At 33.8% G+C, this 12,747-nt stretch overlaps 1 protein-coding gene across 1 annotated transcript; it reads right to left on the bottom strand.

Moving 5' to 3' along the window:
• Positions 1-597: 597 nt before the first annotated feature.
• LOC141390591 (single-strand selective monofunctional uracil DNA glycosylase-like) lies at positions 598-1,740 on the bottom strand. Its single transcript, XM_073963541.1, has 2 exons — positions 1,436-1,740; positions 598-1,367 (listed from the first exon to the last, which is right to left on the bottom strand). Exons 1-2 carry the CDS (start codon positions 1,682-1,684, stop codon positions 825-827), a joined length of 792 nt encoding a protein of 263 aa, XP_073819642.1. The 5' UTR covers positions 1,685-1,740; the 3' UTR covers positions 598-824.
• Between the last annotated feature and the right edge of the window lie 11,007 nt (positions 1,741-12,747).

Raw genomic sequence — 12,747 nt, forward strand, 5'->3', positions numbered from 1 at the left:
CTAATCATTAGCGACCCTATAAAGTATATATATTCTTGATCAGGATAAAATTCTAAGACGATCTAGCCATGTCCGTCTGTCCGTCTGTTGTAATCACTCTAGCGTCCGAAATAATTCAGATAGAGTGCTGAAAATTTGCACCCAGTAGGTGTCTATCCATTGTCGAAAAGTTGTTCCACCTAAAATTGTGAAAGGACCCTATTTATTCCATTTTAACCCTATTTATTCCATTTCGGCCCGGCCGAACTTAACGGCTTTTTACTTGTTTAGATTAGATAATTTAGGAATTTTGGGTATCCGTGTTCGAAAAATTTTTCCACCTAAAATTGTGAAATTAAACTAATTATTCAATTTTAATTAAGACTATTTTATGGTGGAGGTTATAGAAAGTTTGGCCAGGCCGAACTTAACGACTTTTAACTTGTTTAATTTGGAACCATCATTAACCTTCTACTACCAGTGTCCGTATATTTGTAGTGGTACGATTGCTTAGACAAATGTCGGTTGTATGTCGATTATTTTGTATATAACCCCAAAAATTGCAGTTTCATAATTGCAAAATGTAGGGAAAAAATACCAAATAAAACCACACTGACCTCAAGCTTAAAGATAATTTTATTTGTCATAATTGGATTAAAACTATCGAAAAACATAACAAAATTATTAAACTTGACAATAAACTGATTAAAACAACATTTGAATAAATATATGTACAGGAAGACGGAAGAAAATCATTTAATATGGGTTAGGATTTCAACACTAGGCAACTTGTTCTTCGTATGGAAAATGCATGCATACATCCATCATTACTTGTTGGAGTTGCATTAGCTTCGAACAATATAGGAAAATGTTCTGTTGTTCAATAGTTTCTTCCTCGATTCATCTATCCAATCGTTTTCCTCAACAAAGCAATAGGGACTAGGATGTCGAATTCTCTCCAATACACACTTTCCCTGTTTATAGTAATCCAACTCCCAAAGCTTTTCGAAGACATACCAACCTATAGGTACAATGATCTCTGGTTGTAACAATTCTAACTGTTGTTGCAATATATCCAAACATGCTTTTTCCATATCGGGCACACGTTTTGCCACATCTGCAAAAGATACATTATATCCATTGTTGTCAATGAATACCAAAGGACAGAAGTTGTGCACAAAGCAATTTTCAAAAAACCGATCTAAGAAATCTTCTTCGCCATTGAAAATTGCCTTAATTAAATTCCAAAAACGTTGACTACTTTCTTCTATTTCTTCCGGCGACTGCAAACCTTTTATTGTTATATTAGGATGCAGATTTGGAGCATTCCTAATGGCACCCTGTAACTTCATTCGATCTCTTACCGTGGGAATATCTCCAAAGGGAATCTACAATTTATTTAAAAGTGCGAATAAAAAATTATTGAAATTTGTTTTTTTTTTTTTTGTAATCTTACACCAGTTTGCAGTGACCCAAAGCGTGAGGGATTCATTCCAACAAACAAAATCTTCTTGGGTCCATTTAAATACTTTTTCAAAAAGTTGCGATAAATTTCTCCCGCATATTCAAACGGATGGTAAATATATTTATAGCCAATATTGGATTCAAATGGTGGTGGTGTTCGTTGTCTCAAAGCTTCGTTCAATGTGTTGGAGTACACATAAAATCGCTCCCATAACGCTTGACTTTCGTGATTGCCTTCCATTCTAAGACTAAGCGATTTTACTTTTACGTCAACAATATATTAATATATTGCAAGTGGGCATGACTCATAGCCGAAGTGTTATTTCATATCACCCAAATGCACAAGCAACTATTTCGCTAATGCAAATTCTTTAGGTAATAGGGGTTTATATATGTATGTAAATATTGATCTTTATAAACAAATCAGAGAATTAAATTACGTTATCAATTATGTTTGCTCTGTGAAATTCTCTCCAATACGTGTTTATAGCTTATCGAAATAGTGAGACCTGTTGACTTGGATAGCAAGTGCTCGGCGAAATAAAATATAAAAAAAATATATAATATTTTTCCAAGCGTGGCTTTTTTAAACAATATTTTTTCCAAGCGTGGATTTTTTTAAAAAATATTTTTCCAAGCCTGGATTTTTTTTAAAAATATTTTTCCAAGCGTGGATTTTTTTAAAAAATATTTTTCCAAGCATAGATTTTTTTAAAAAATGTTTTTCCAAGCGTGGTTTTTTTTTAAAAAAATATTTTTCCAAGCTTGGCCTTTTTTTAAAAAATGTTTTTCCCAGCGTGGATTTTTTAAAAAATATTTTCCAAGCGTGGATTTTTTTTAAAAAATATTTTTCCAAGCGTGGATTTTTTTTAAAAATATTTTTCTAAGCGTGGATTTTTTTTAAAAAATATTTTTCCAAGCGTGGATTTGTTTTTAAAAATGTTTTTCCAAGCGTGGATTTTTTTTAAAAAATATTTTTCCAAGCGTGGATTTTTTAAAAAATATTTTTCCAAGCGTGGATTTTTTAAAAAATGTTTTTCCAAAAAAAATTCCAAGTGTGGATTTAAAAAAATCCAAACGTAGATTTTTTAAAAAATATTTTTTCCAAGCTTGGATTTTTTTAAAGAATATTTTTTCCAAACTTGGATTTCTATATTTTTTCAAGCTTGATTTTTTAGGAGAGAGAGAGAGCAAGATAGAGCAAGAGAGAAAGTGTATGAGCGCGTGAGAGAGAGAGAGTATATGTACATCTGAGAGAGAGAGAGAGTTTTTGGAGAGCGGAACTTAAAGCAGCAATCGGCACACAACAGCAACAATTTGTGCAAACACTCTTGTTAATGCATAGGTTTTCAGTGAAGCTCTCTTCCTAAACTATGTGTAGGAGTAAAAAGTATTCAAACCAGCGCACAGTGTCCGATTTTCCGAAAAACCTGGTCAAAACTTTAAAAATGAATAGATTTTGACCTAACCTTTGGTTCTTATGTTTTTCGGGCCGCTGATTACATTTTTGATATTATTTAACCCTCAGGCGGACATTTAAGGGGTCTTTTTGGTCCCTCCTCCTATAAAATTTGATCTTATCGGATCAAAATATTCTACAAATTTGTTCGCCATCAATTTTTACTATGGGTCCTTGAATACACCAAAACTCTATACCTTACCTAAACTCCAGAAATATGCAAAATTATAAACACATTTTAGGGTTAAGGGCGTATTTCATGTGAGTTTTGGCAAAATTGTCATACAAAGCATCATTTTAGAAGAATGCCGTCAAAGACAAAGATGTTCTCTGCTAAATTTCACTATAAGTTACCAAAGAAAAGAAATCTCTATTTGCATTACATACCAAGAAAATATCGGTATCAATTTTGCCAAAAAACCAAGAAACTAAAATAGGGTTGCAAGCTTCCACCATTTCTACAATTTTGGAAATATTTGAGTTAAGATCACTTGGAATCCTTGCACTTTAGGTGTATAATGTCTTTGGTAACTAAACTGACAAGAATGCGAGGAATATTTTTCTTAAAAAAATTAACCCTCGTGCGGGTCATAAAAGGGGTCCTTATGGTCCCTTTTTCCACAAATCTTTAAATGTGATCGGATCAGCCCAAAATATTCTAGAAATTTGTTCGCCATAAAATTTTACTATAGGTCTTAGAATATACCAAAACTCCAAATTATACCCAAACGCCAGAAAGTGACCCTATACTATATTCTGACATTCTGAATGAAAGAAAATCTGTACATACCTGCAAGACAAAATATGACATAAAAACAAAAAGTGCAAATATGTGCAGGATGTTTCGATGGAAATTGGTAAAAACCCTTCCTTTTTTATGAAATGATAAATAACACGGCCCAACTCGATCTTACTCACAACTATTTTCATAATTTATTGTGAAAATTGATCTTGAAAAAAAATTAACGAGTACGGACATCAATTATTAAAGAACGCACAATTCATTGGCGACACTGAAGATCTTAAATACGTTTCGCATACCTTACATTACAATTACAAAAAGAAAATATTTAATAACCGTTGTTTATTCTGCATATTATCATAGATTTATAAACAACTTAAATATTGAAAAAAAAAATTCCAAATAGGGTCACTTCGACCTGCTTTTATACCCACTTATTAAACAAGAAATGTATATATTTTTTCATAACTACACGCACTGGGATCCTATAAACAATATCTGACCCTTTTTAGTGTAAATTGATAAATTTTGTTTTCGATTTTTGGCCAGGTTTTTTGGAAAATCGGACACTGTGCAGCGTCAGGCACCCTACTTTTCTATTACATCCCTGTCGGACTTTTATTAACCAGTTCATAAAATGATTGATAATAGATCGATAATTTTTAAACTGACTAAAAACTGGCTGAAAAGTTATCTAGAGATGAACCACTTTGAACAGAAAAAATTTTAGCCAATTGTCCATGTCTAGATAACTTTTCGACCAATAAAAAGTTAGTCGAAAAGTTATCTAGAGATTAACCACTCTGAAGACAGAAGCATGTACCTTCTGCAAAGTATTTGTGTTTGTCGAAAAAATAAGGCACAAATGTATAAATAATTCGCACTTGCTTTTTCTTAATATTCTTCGTATAAATGCAGCATCCAGTTATAGGATACAGTGTTGATGGACTGAACATATTCGTACATATTACTCATATTATTCTGGAATTAAAAAGGAACACAAAGGAAATATACAAATTTGCCTCTTCTTCTCTCTAACACAAAAGAGAGAGACAAAGAGAGGGAGAGAGAGAATATGAAAATTCAAAAATAAAAAACACACAGAAACAAAAATTGTTCATTTTTTCACATTATGTTTTAAACTGACTACAAATAGGCAAAAAAAGTTAGTTTATTATCAGTCGAAAAGTTATCTAGCGTTGGACAATACTGACTACTCAGGCGCTCATCGTCTTGTAAAATTAGTCAGTTGGCATAAGGAAAAATTATAGATAAAATGCCACTTATGTTTAAAAAAGCTAGCTTTATGTGAGCTTTAAATCGGCCACAGTCCCTACAGGGATACTTTACGGGGTGTCATTGTGTGAGTGCATGCTTTTTCAATGGGTTGAATTGTGTGTGTGGAGAGAGCAACGTTAAATGAGCGCACGTGGGCGCTCTCTCACCTGACGGTGATTCAAACGCAGGTATGAGTGAGAAAATATATGAGAAAGCCACATGTAAAGTCTAAAAACACTTCACAATGGGACAAAGTGTTAAAAATAACCTCCATTATTTGTGAGAGTAAGTTTAAAAAATATATAGTAGACTGAACCTCTTGTATGTTTGAGAGAGATGTATTCAAAAAAATGTTTGAGTGGAAGTATATATGGGAGAACCACATTTATCCCGTATACATGCGGGAGAGAGCGAGAGCGTAAATTGGGAGGGAACCACATTTGGTCGCTAATGTAAACCAGATACATTTCTATGTATGTGTATATACGTGGCAGCTTTATGGAATTTCGTCTGTCCACAAACACGTCCATGCATGTTCATAATCATAGTGGATGATTCCGTCCGTCCGAATGTATGCTAATGAATTTCACAATATTGTGAAATTCATGTTTAATCACGCAACAATTTTCGGAGCTTAAATGTAACTGCACCATGGGTCAAAACAACAATGGAGCAATGGTAAGCATGCTCGCTTTGCAATCTGAATGCCCGGGTTCGATTCCCAGGCCAGTCGACATTTTTTAATGACAAATCTTTTTTTTTTACTATAAAACATTAATATAGCTAAGAACTTGATAAAAATAATAATAAATAAAAAAACAAAATTTTATTTTGATTTTCTTTTTTTAACTTAATTTAATTCCTTTTTATTTTATGTTTTGTTTTATTGTTGTAGTTGTGTCGTTAATCCTTTGTTTGGGTTATTTTTGACTTTTTGGTTTTTTATTATTTAATTTAATTCATTATATTTTAATAATTGTTTCAGGAATTTTCGCTTATATTAATTTTGTCATTTGAAAAACGTGATGTCACCTGACCTGGTAATCGAACCCCGGACATTCAGATTGCAAAGCGAGCATGCTAACCATCTGTGTACAAATGTCTTATTTGTTCAACTTACAACAATTCTAAAAATAAATGTAAAGTGTCTAATTTGTATCCAAATAAAGGATGGAAAATAGATATGTCTATCTAATTTCCATCCTTCATCCTTCATTGGTATATAAATGAGATAGCTTACATTTATTTTTAGATACATATGTTATTGTTGTTATTTGTCTATCGTATTCTTTTCTAAATGATGACTGGATACGATACAAATGGGATAACAATGTAATTGTTATTGTATATTAGACAAATGTCGCATTTTTACAGAAAATTAGACACCAAAAAGATCCTCATTTATAAAATTAGATAAAACTCACTTCCAATTGCTGGCAGGGTAATGTTATCAAAAATACATTTCAATGTACATATATGTATGTAAGCGTTTAAATATAGAAAAAGACAAAATATGAAACAATGTTGCATACATTTCAATGCATTTTACATTGAAGTTTTCACTCACTTGCTCTCAGTAAGAGCACATCGCCTATCGCTCCTGTAGGAGTAAGCTACATTCAAACATATGTATGTATGAGTGAGAGTAATAAAATGTTGCATATTTTACATCCTGTATATGTGAGAGAGCTATAGGTAGACAAAGATTCGGGGAGAGAACCACATTTTATCGTTACCCTGTAGGAAGCATGGGGATATGTGTCGACATGTCAACACTTTGTCTACTATTATGGTGACAAAGTCAACACTTTGTCAACATGTTGTCAACTATTGATACTTTTATCGTAATAAGAAGAAGCATTGATTATTTTAACAGCTGATAGCCCAACGATTGTTTGGTGTAAAATAATTTTGGCGCTTCGTGAATAAAGTGTTTTTGTGAAAAATCAATAAAATATCGTGAATTTAACGTGTGATTCGGCTTTTAATAACAAGCATAACCAAAAGAAATTATAAAAGACAAGTGAAAAAATGGACAATTATGAAAATACAAATTTTGAGGCGGCTGACAACATGTGTGGTGAAACTTCGACAATTAGACATTTTGTGGAATCTTTAGAGAAGATTGTGGAGCCTGCGAATATAATGTCCCGTCTTGCTGGAAATGCTGAACCCAATATACATATTTGAACACGACATAATAATGAGTTATAATGTCCACTGTTTATACAGCTGTAATAGGTAAGCAAATTTAAGGACATTTTGTTTTTTTTTATACATGTTTATTCTTTTCAATTCCTAGATGTTATATCAACATTCAGCGAATCTCATGATAAAAGGTTAAATGCAGCAGAATAAGAAATATTTTGAGCAGACCAGTCGCACCAAGTCTCATGGCCAAGAAAATAAAAGGCGATGATATTTCTGACAATGAAAACGACTTTGTTATTATTTAAATATTCAAATGTTTAGCCAGTCTCGAAAACATTGGCTTTATTTTGAACTTATGTGGAATTTTGGACTTAGCCCTTATTTACAATTCGTTATACGCAATTTTTACTTTTCTAGCATTTTCAATAATATGTATTTTTCTTTAATAAAATATATTATTTAAACAAAAGTGTAAGATCATCGTCTTATTAAACGTACCATATAGCTTTTTAATGTATAAAAATTTCATACATATAAGCCAAAAAACTTAGTAAGGGAAATCTGGTACCAATGTCTCCATATGACCTTTTATGAACTGTTGACTCACTACCTCCAATGTCTCTACTGACTCACTACCTCCAATGCCTCTACTGGCTCACTACCTCCAATGTCTATACTGACTCACTACCTCTAATGTCAACACATGGTTCCTCAGGAACTACTGACTTACTACTGACATACTAGTTCCAATGTCAGTACTGACTTTCGAATGACACGTTCATACAAAATGTCTATAGGAAATTACATTAGTTGTCTACAGTTTGTCAGTAGTACTGTTGACAATGTCAGTAGTAAGTCAGTATAGATTCACTATTGACATTTCCTACAGGGTAATGTAAACAAAAATACATTTCAATAAATGTGGGAACTTCTGAGGATTTCGTTTGTCCTTAAGCATGTCCAAGCATGCTCATGACCTAACTCTGTATGCTTAATTAATTTCACAATATTGTGGTGATCAGTTTCGTTCGTCTTTGGAATTTCATAACGGCACTAGGAGTTGATACCAATGAGAGAGTCTCACATATTGTATGAATTTCATAGGAGTAAACATCAATGGTTGATTCATATACATACATATGTACATTGTACATACCCAGCAAACCAATCGTACCGACACCGTAACGAAATCGGAACAAAATTCGGACGATACGTCCGATATCTGATGCGAAATCGTAACGATATCTTAACGAAAGTTGTATGAAGTGGTTGACATAATTTCGGAACGAAATGTCGGAGCGACATCGGATCGATTTCGGTCCGATTTCGTAACGAAATCTGAAGAAAATCCTTGGGAAATTCGGAAAGGAAATTTCTTAACGACATTTGTTCCGAAATCGGAACGAAATCGGTACGAAATCTTAACTATTTCCCCTCCGAAAAATCGTTTAGAAATCGGAACGAAATCTGAACGACTTTGCTTCCGAAATTGTTCAGAAGTGTCGGACATCAGACATTTGGTTTGCTGGGTACATAAATTCGCTCTTTGTTATGCTCTCTATACTTCATATTAATGGGTTGGAGATCAATACATTGAATAAAAATTTGATTTTTGGCAACGAGAACGTAGGCAATTTGTTTACATTTGATTAAATGTAAACAAATCTTCAGTATTCATTGATAAAATATTAGTTGTTTTTTTATATAAATTTTCTCACTTGTTAGGTTCTCTGTAATTATTTCTTTTCATATAAATTCTTTCTTAGGCTCTTTGTAATCCATGTTAATGGGTTGGAGATCGATACACTGACCAAAAAAAAATGATTTTTGTCAACGAAAATGTGGACAATTTGTTTACATTCGAGTTTTTTTTCTCTGAAATCCCAAACCCTACAACAACAATCAGAAATAAAGTTAATTTATATTATTGCTTAAGTCTGGAGTATTGCCCCATTGGCTTAACTTCATTATTACATTCTTTACCGAGAGTAATGTTTACAAAACGCACTAACAGCCTACAAAATTTACTGATCGCTACCAATATCATGATTTCATTCCGGCGAAGGGAATTATCAATTGGTTTTTCAGTTTTTGAAATGATGATTTTTCTAGTGAAAACCTGAACTCTTTAAGCATCGAGTATTCTCATGTTAATGAGAATGATGCTCACTTTTCGGCTTTAATTTATATTGATTTAGTATTGTGTCTTTAATCGATAATTCCAAGTTACCCCTCAACCCTACCTAATCTCACAATTAAACCCCCTCTCAACTTACATTATAAACAACACTAGAATAACATACATACATACCTAGTAAACCCAAGGGCAAGAATTCTTATGGTTAAAAAATATTCCTGTAGCATTGAATTTATAGTTTTGTTTACATTTGATCGAATCTAAATCTAATTAATGCATACTCATTGACGAAAATCAATTTTTGGATAATGTATCGATGATCACCAGCCCACTAACATGGAGTGTAGAGAGCTTAACAAAGGAGAGAATTTATATGAATCAACAAATGGTTACCTAATGTTTACTTATGAGGATTAGATACAATATGAGAAACTCTCTCATTTGTGTCAACTCTTAGTGACATTATTAAATTCCCAAGAAAAAAGAAACTGACCACCACAATATTGTGAAATTCACACTGTGCGACAACAACAAAAAATGACAAGGAAAACTGAGTAGATTATGAAAGTAGAGCTAAAAATATGAGACATGTGTATTGGCGTTTTTAAAGTTTACATCGGAAGCTAACCAAAGTAGGTGGGGCAAGTTCCGCCCATTTCTAGTTTTTTTCGAAATATTTGAGTTAAGATATCTTAGAATCCTTGCATGTTAGGTCTGTAGTGTCTTTAGGTCTGTATATACATTTGTAATCTAATTATAACCTCAGCCTTTAGGCTAAAGAGGGTATTTACACTTTGATACGACCAAAAATGTGCCTCATCGAAATAATAGTTTTAGACCCCAAGTATGTTTGTACGATATCCGTTTCAGACAATTTTGAGTAGATCTAGCAATGTCCGTCCGTCTGTCTGTCTGTCTGTCCGTCTGGCTGGTGCGCACGATAACTCTCGAACGGATCAATCGATTCGGTTCAAATTTTGGGTTTTGAAATATTTTGTACAGATTCGATTTAAGTTCGAAGATGGGCCATATAGGTCCACTCCTTCAGGTACCTCCCCCACAAATGTTAAAAAATTGTCGCAAAACTTGTGCGCACGATTACTCTTGTAGGGAATAACCGATTTGGTCCATACTTTGCACACCGTGTAATTTCTACCAAACTTAGATGAGGTTCCAATATAGACTCAATCGGTCCACTCCTTCGGGTACCTCCCACACAAAATTTCGGAAAAGTTCGGTTTAGGGCCTGGTCTCGAATCGCTTTGATTTTTGTTTACGCAAGTTGTATTCGCTGTCCTCTATACGACGCTGTAAGTTTCATTAGGGGCAAGTCCATACTTCCTGAGAAAATAGCCTGAAAGTTACAAAAAACCCTATGACACCGTGTGTAGTGGTTGCAGCGCAAGATAACTCTCGAACGGATCTGCCGATTCGGTCCAAAATTTGGCTTTCGTAATATTTTGTCCAAACTTAGTTCAAGTTCAAAGATGGATTATATCGGTCCACTCCTTCCGGTACCTCCCCCACAAAAGTTCAAAAATATTCGGAAAAATTGTGCGCACGATAACTCTTGATGGGAGTGACCGATTTGGTCCATACTTTACACATTCTCATAATATCTACCAGATATAGATCAGGTTCGAATATGGACTATATTTGTCCACTCCATCCCGTACCTCCTACACAAAATTTTGGATAAGTTCACTTTTAGACCTGCTATTGAATCACTTTGATTTTTGTTGAAGCAACTTACATTCGCTGCCTCAATTACGATGGTAAAAGTTGTTTCAGGGGCAAGTCCATACTTCTTGAGAAAACAGCCCGAAGGGTGTAAAAACCCCCCTTGGGCACCCCATGGTCTATGTCGATCCATTCCTTTAAGTACCTTTACCGCACAATTTTTGACTTTAATCCTAATCAACATTTTTGTCGGTTCATACGACCAACATTTTGAAACCCCCTAAATACATAAGTTGTTTGTGAAAAAAGTGTTTCAATTTGCACAGGCTGAGGGTATATCTCTGTCGGCAAAGCCGACTGATACTTTTTTACTTGTTTCGCTTTAATACTATCCATATTGTTTTGAAAACACCCCCATAATACGTAAGTTTTTTTGGGGAAAAAAAAGTATTTCAATCCACACAGGCTGGGGGTATATATCTGTCGGCAATGTCGACTGGTACTACATATTTTACTTGTTTTGGAAAAGTTTAAACGCAATTATTAGGGAATTAGATATACCCATACATACATACATACATACATATGTTCCTACAACATCCCCGAAGGGACAAGGGAGACTTCTCTCATATCAATGAGTGCACGCCGATTCATATTGGCTCAATGATATGGGACCTACTTTTTATCGCCGAGTCCGGACGGCGCACAATGGTGCCCCAGTGGACAAAAATCGAAAAATGTGTTTTTGACTTTTTTTAAAATTTTATGATTTTATTTTATTGAGAACACTTCAAATAGGACAATTCTGAAAGAATTTTGTAGATATATGGTGTTGCTATAAAGTTATAGTCCCTTAAACATAGAACATTTTTCGTTGGTAATTTATATTGAAATTTATATAAAAACGGACCAAATGTTCAAGGAACTGTATTTAAAGAAGCTAATGGAATTATTACATCTTTTGAGATGGGAATTAAAGAGTGGTCAATGGACTTCCTCTTTGTGAAAAAAAAATGTTTACATAAAATATTTATATATAAAGTACCGTTATGTTGATTGAAGCAATAACATTTTATACAAAACTAATGCAATTCGTTTCTTTCATGGAGCGTATCACATACATTAACATTATAGAACTCTCTTCCTAAATTTTCGGTCTCTCTCTCTCTCTCACCGTCATCCGCTAATAGAGGAGGTAAAATATGCGACATTATATTTATTCAGACTATAAATTATGGTTCAGCCTAATATTTGGGAGGTAATTTTTGTGGTTTTATCCACTGTGCAGTTATATTTAAGCTCCGTGCTTTTTATACGCAAATTGTGTTGTGATTGAACATGAATTTCACAATATTGTGAAATTCATTTGCATACATATATTAAGGCATGAGCGTGATTGAACATGTTTACACTCGAACGAACGGAATCATCGACTTTGCTTACGGGCAGAGGAAATTCCATAAAGCTCCCACGCTTATACACATACATATATTGACATTAATTTTGTTTACATTATCGATAAAATGTGGATCTCTCCCAACTTCTCGGACTCTCTCCCTCCCCAGCACATATACAGACAGAATAAATATGCTTATCCCGTTTGTAACGCATTAAAATAATCATTTGCGATCCTATAATGTATATTGTTGATCGTGTGTATCTATGCATGTCCGTCCGTTCGTCCGTTGTAATCAGTCTAATATCCACAAAAATGGGTGATAGGACGCTGACATTTTGGGAAGATGCGTATTTTGTTTGCAGGCAGGTAAAGTTCGATGATGGGCTATATCGGTCCACGTTTTGGTATAGCCCCCATATAACGGTACCTCCCGATTTTCGGTATTTTGAGGATTTTAG

The sequence above is a fragment of the Musca autumnalis genome, unplaced genomic scaffold (genome assembly GCF_047663935.1).
Source record: "Musca autumnalis isolate F117 unplaced genomic scaffold, ASM4766393v1 scaffold_1, whole genome shotgun sequence".
Lineage (NCBI taxonomy): Eukaryota > Metazoa > Arthropoda > Insecta > Diptera > Muscidae > Musca > Musca autumnalis.

Bases quoted from the DNA above. Each gene is read 5' to 3' on its own strand.
- LOC141390591 (XM_073963541.1), bottom strand. From the start codon at position 1,684: ATGGAAGGCAATCACGAAAGTCAAGCGTTATGGGAGCGATTTTATGTG. The intron at 1,368-1,435 runs GTAAGATTACAA...AATAAATTGTAG, and splicing joins TTGGGTCACTGCAAACTGGT to ATTCCCTTTGGAGATATTCC.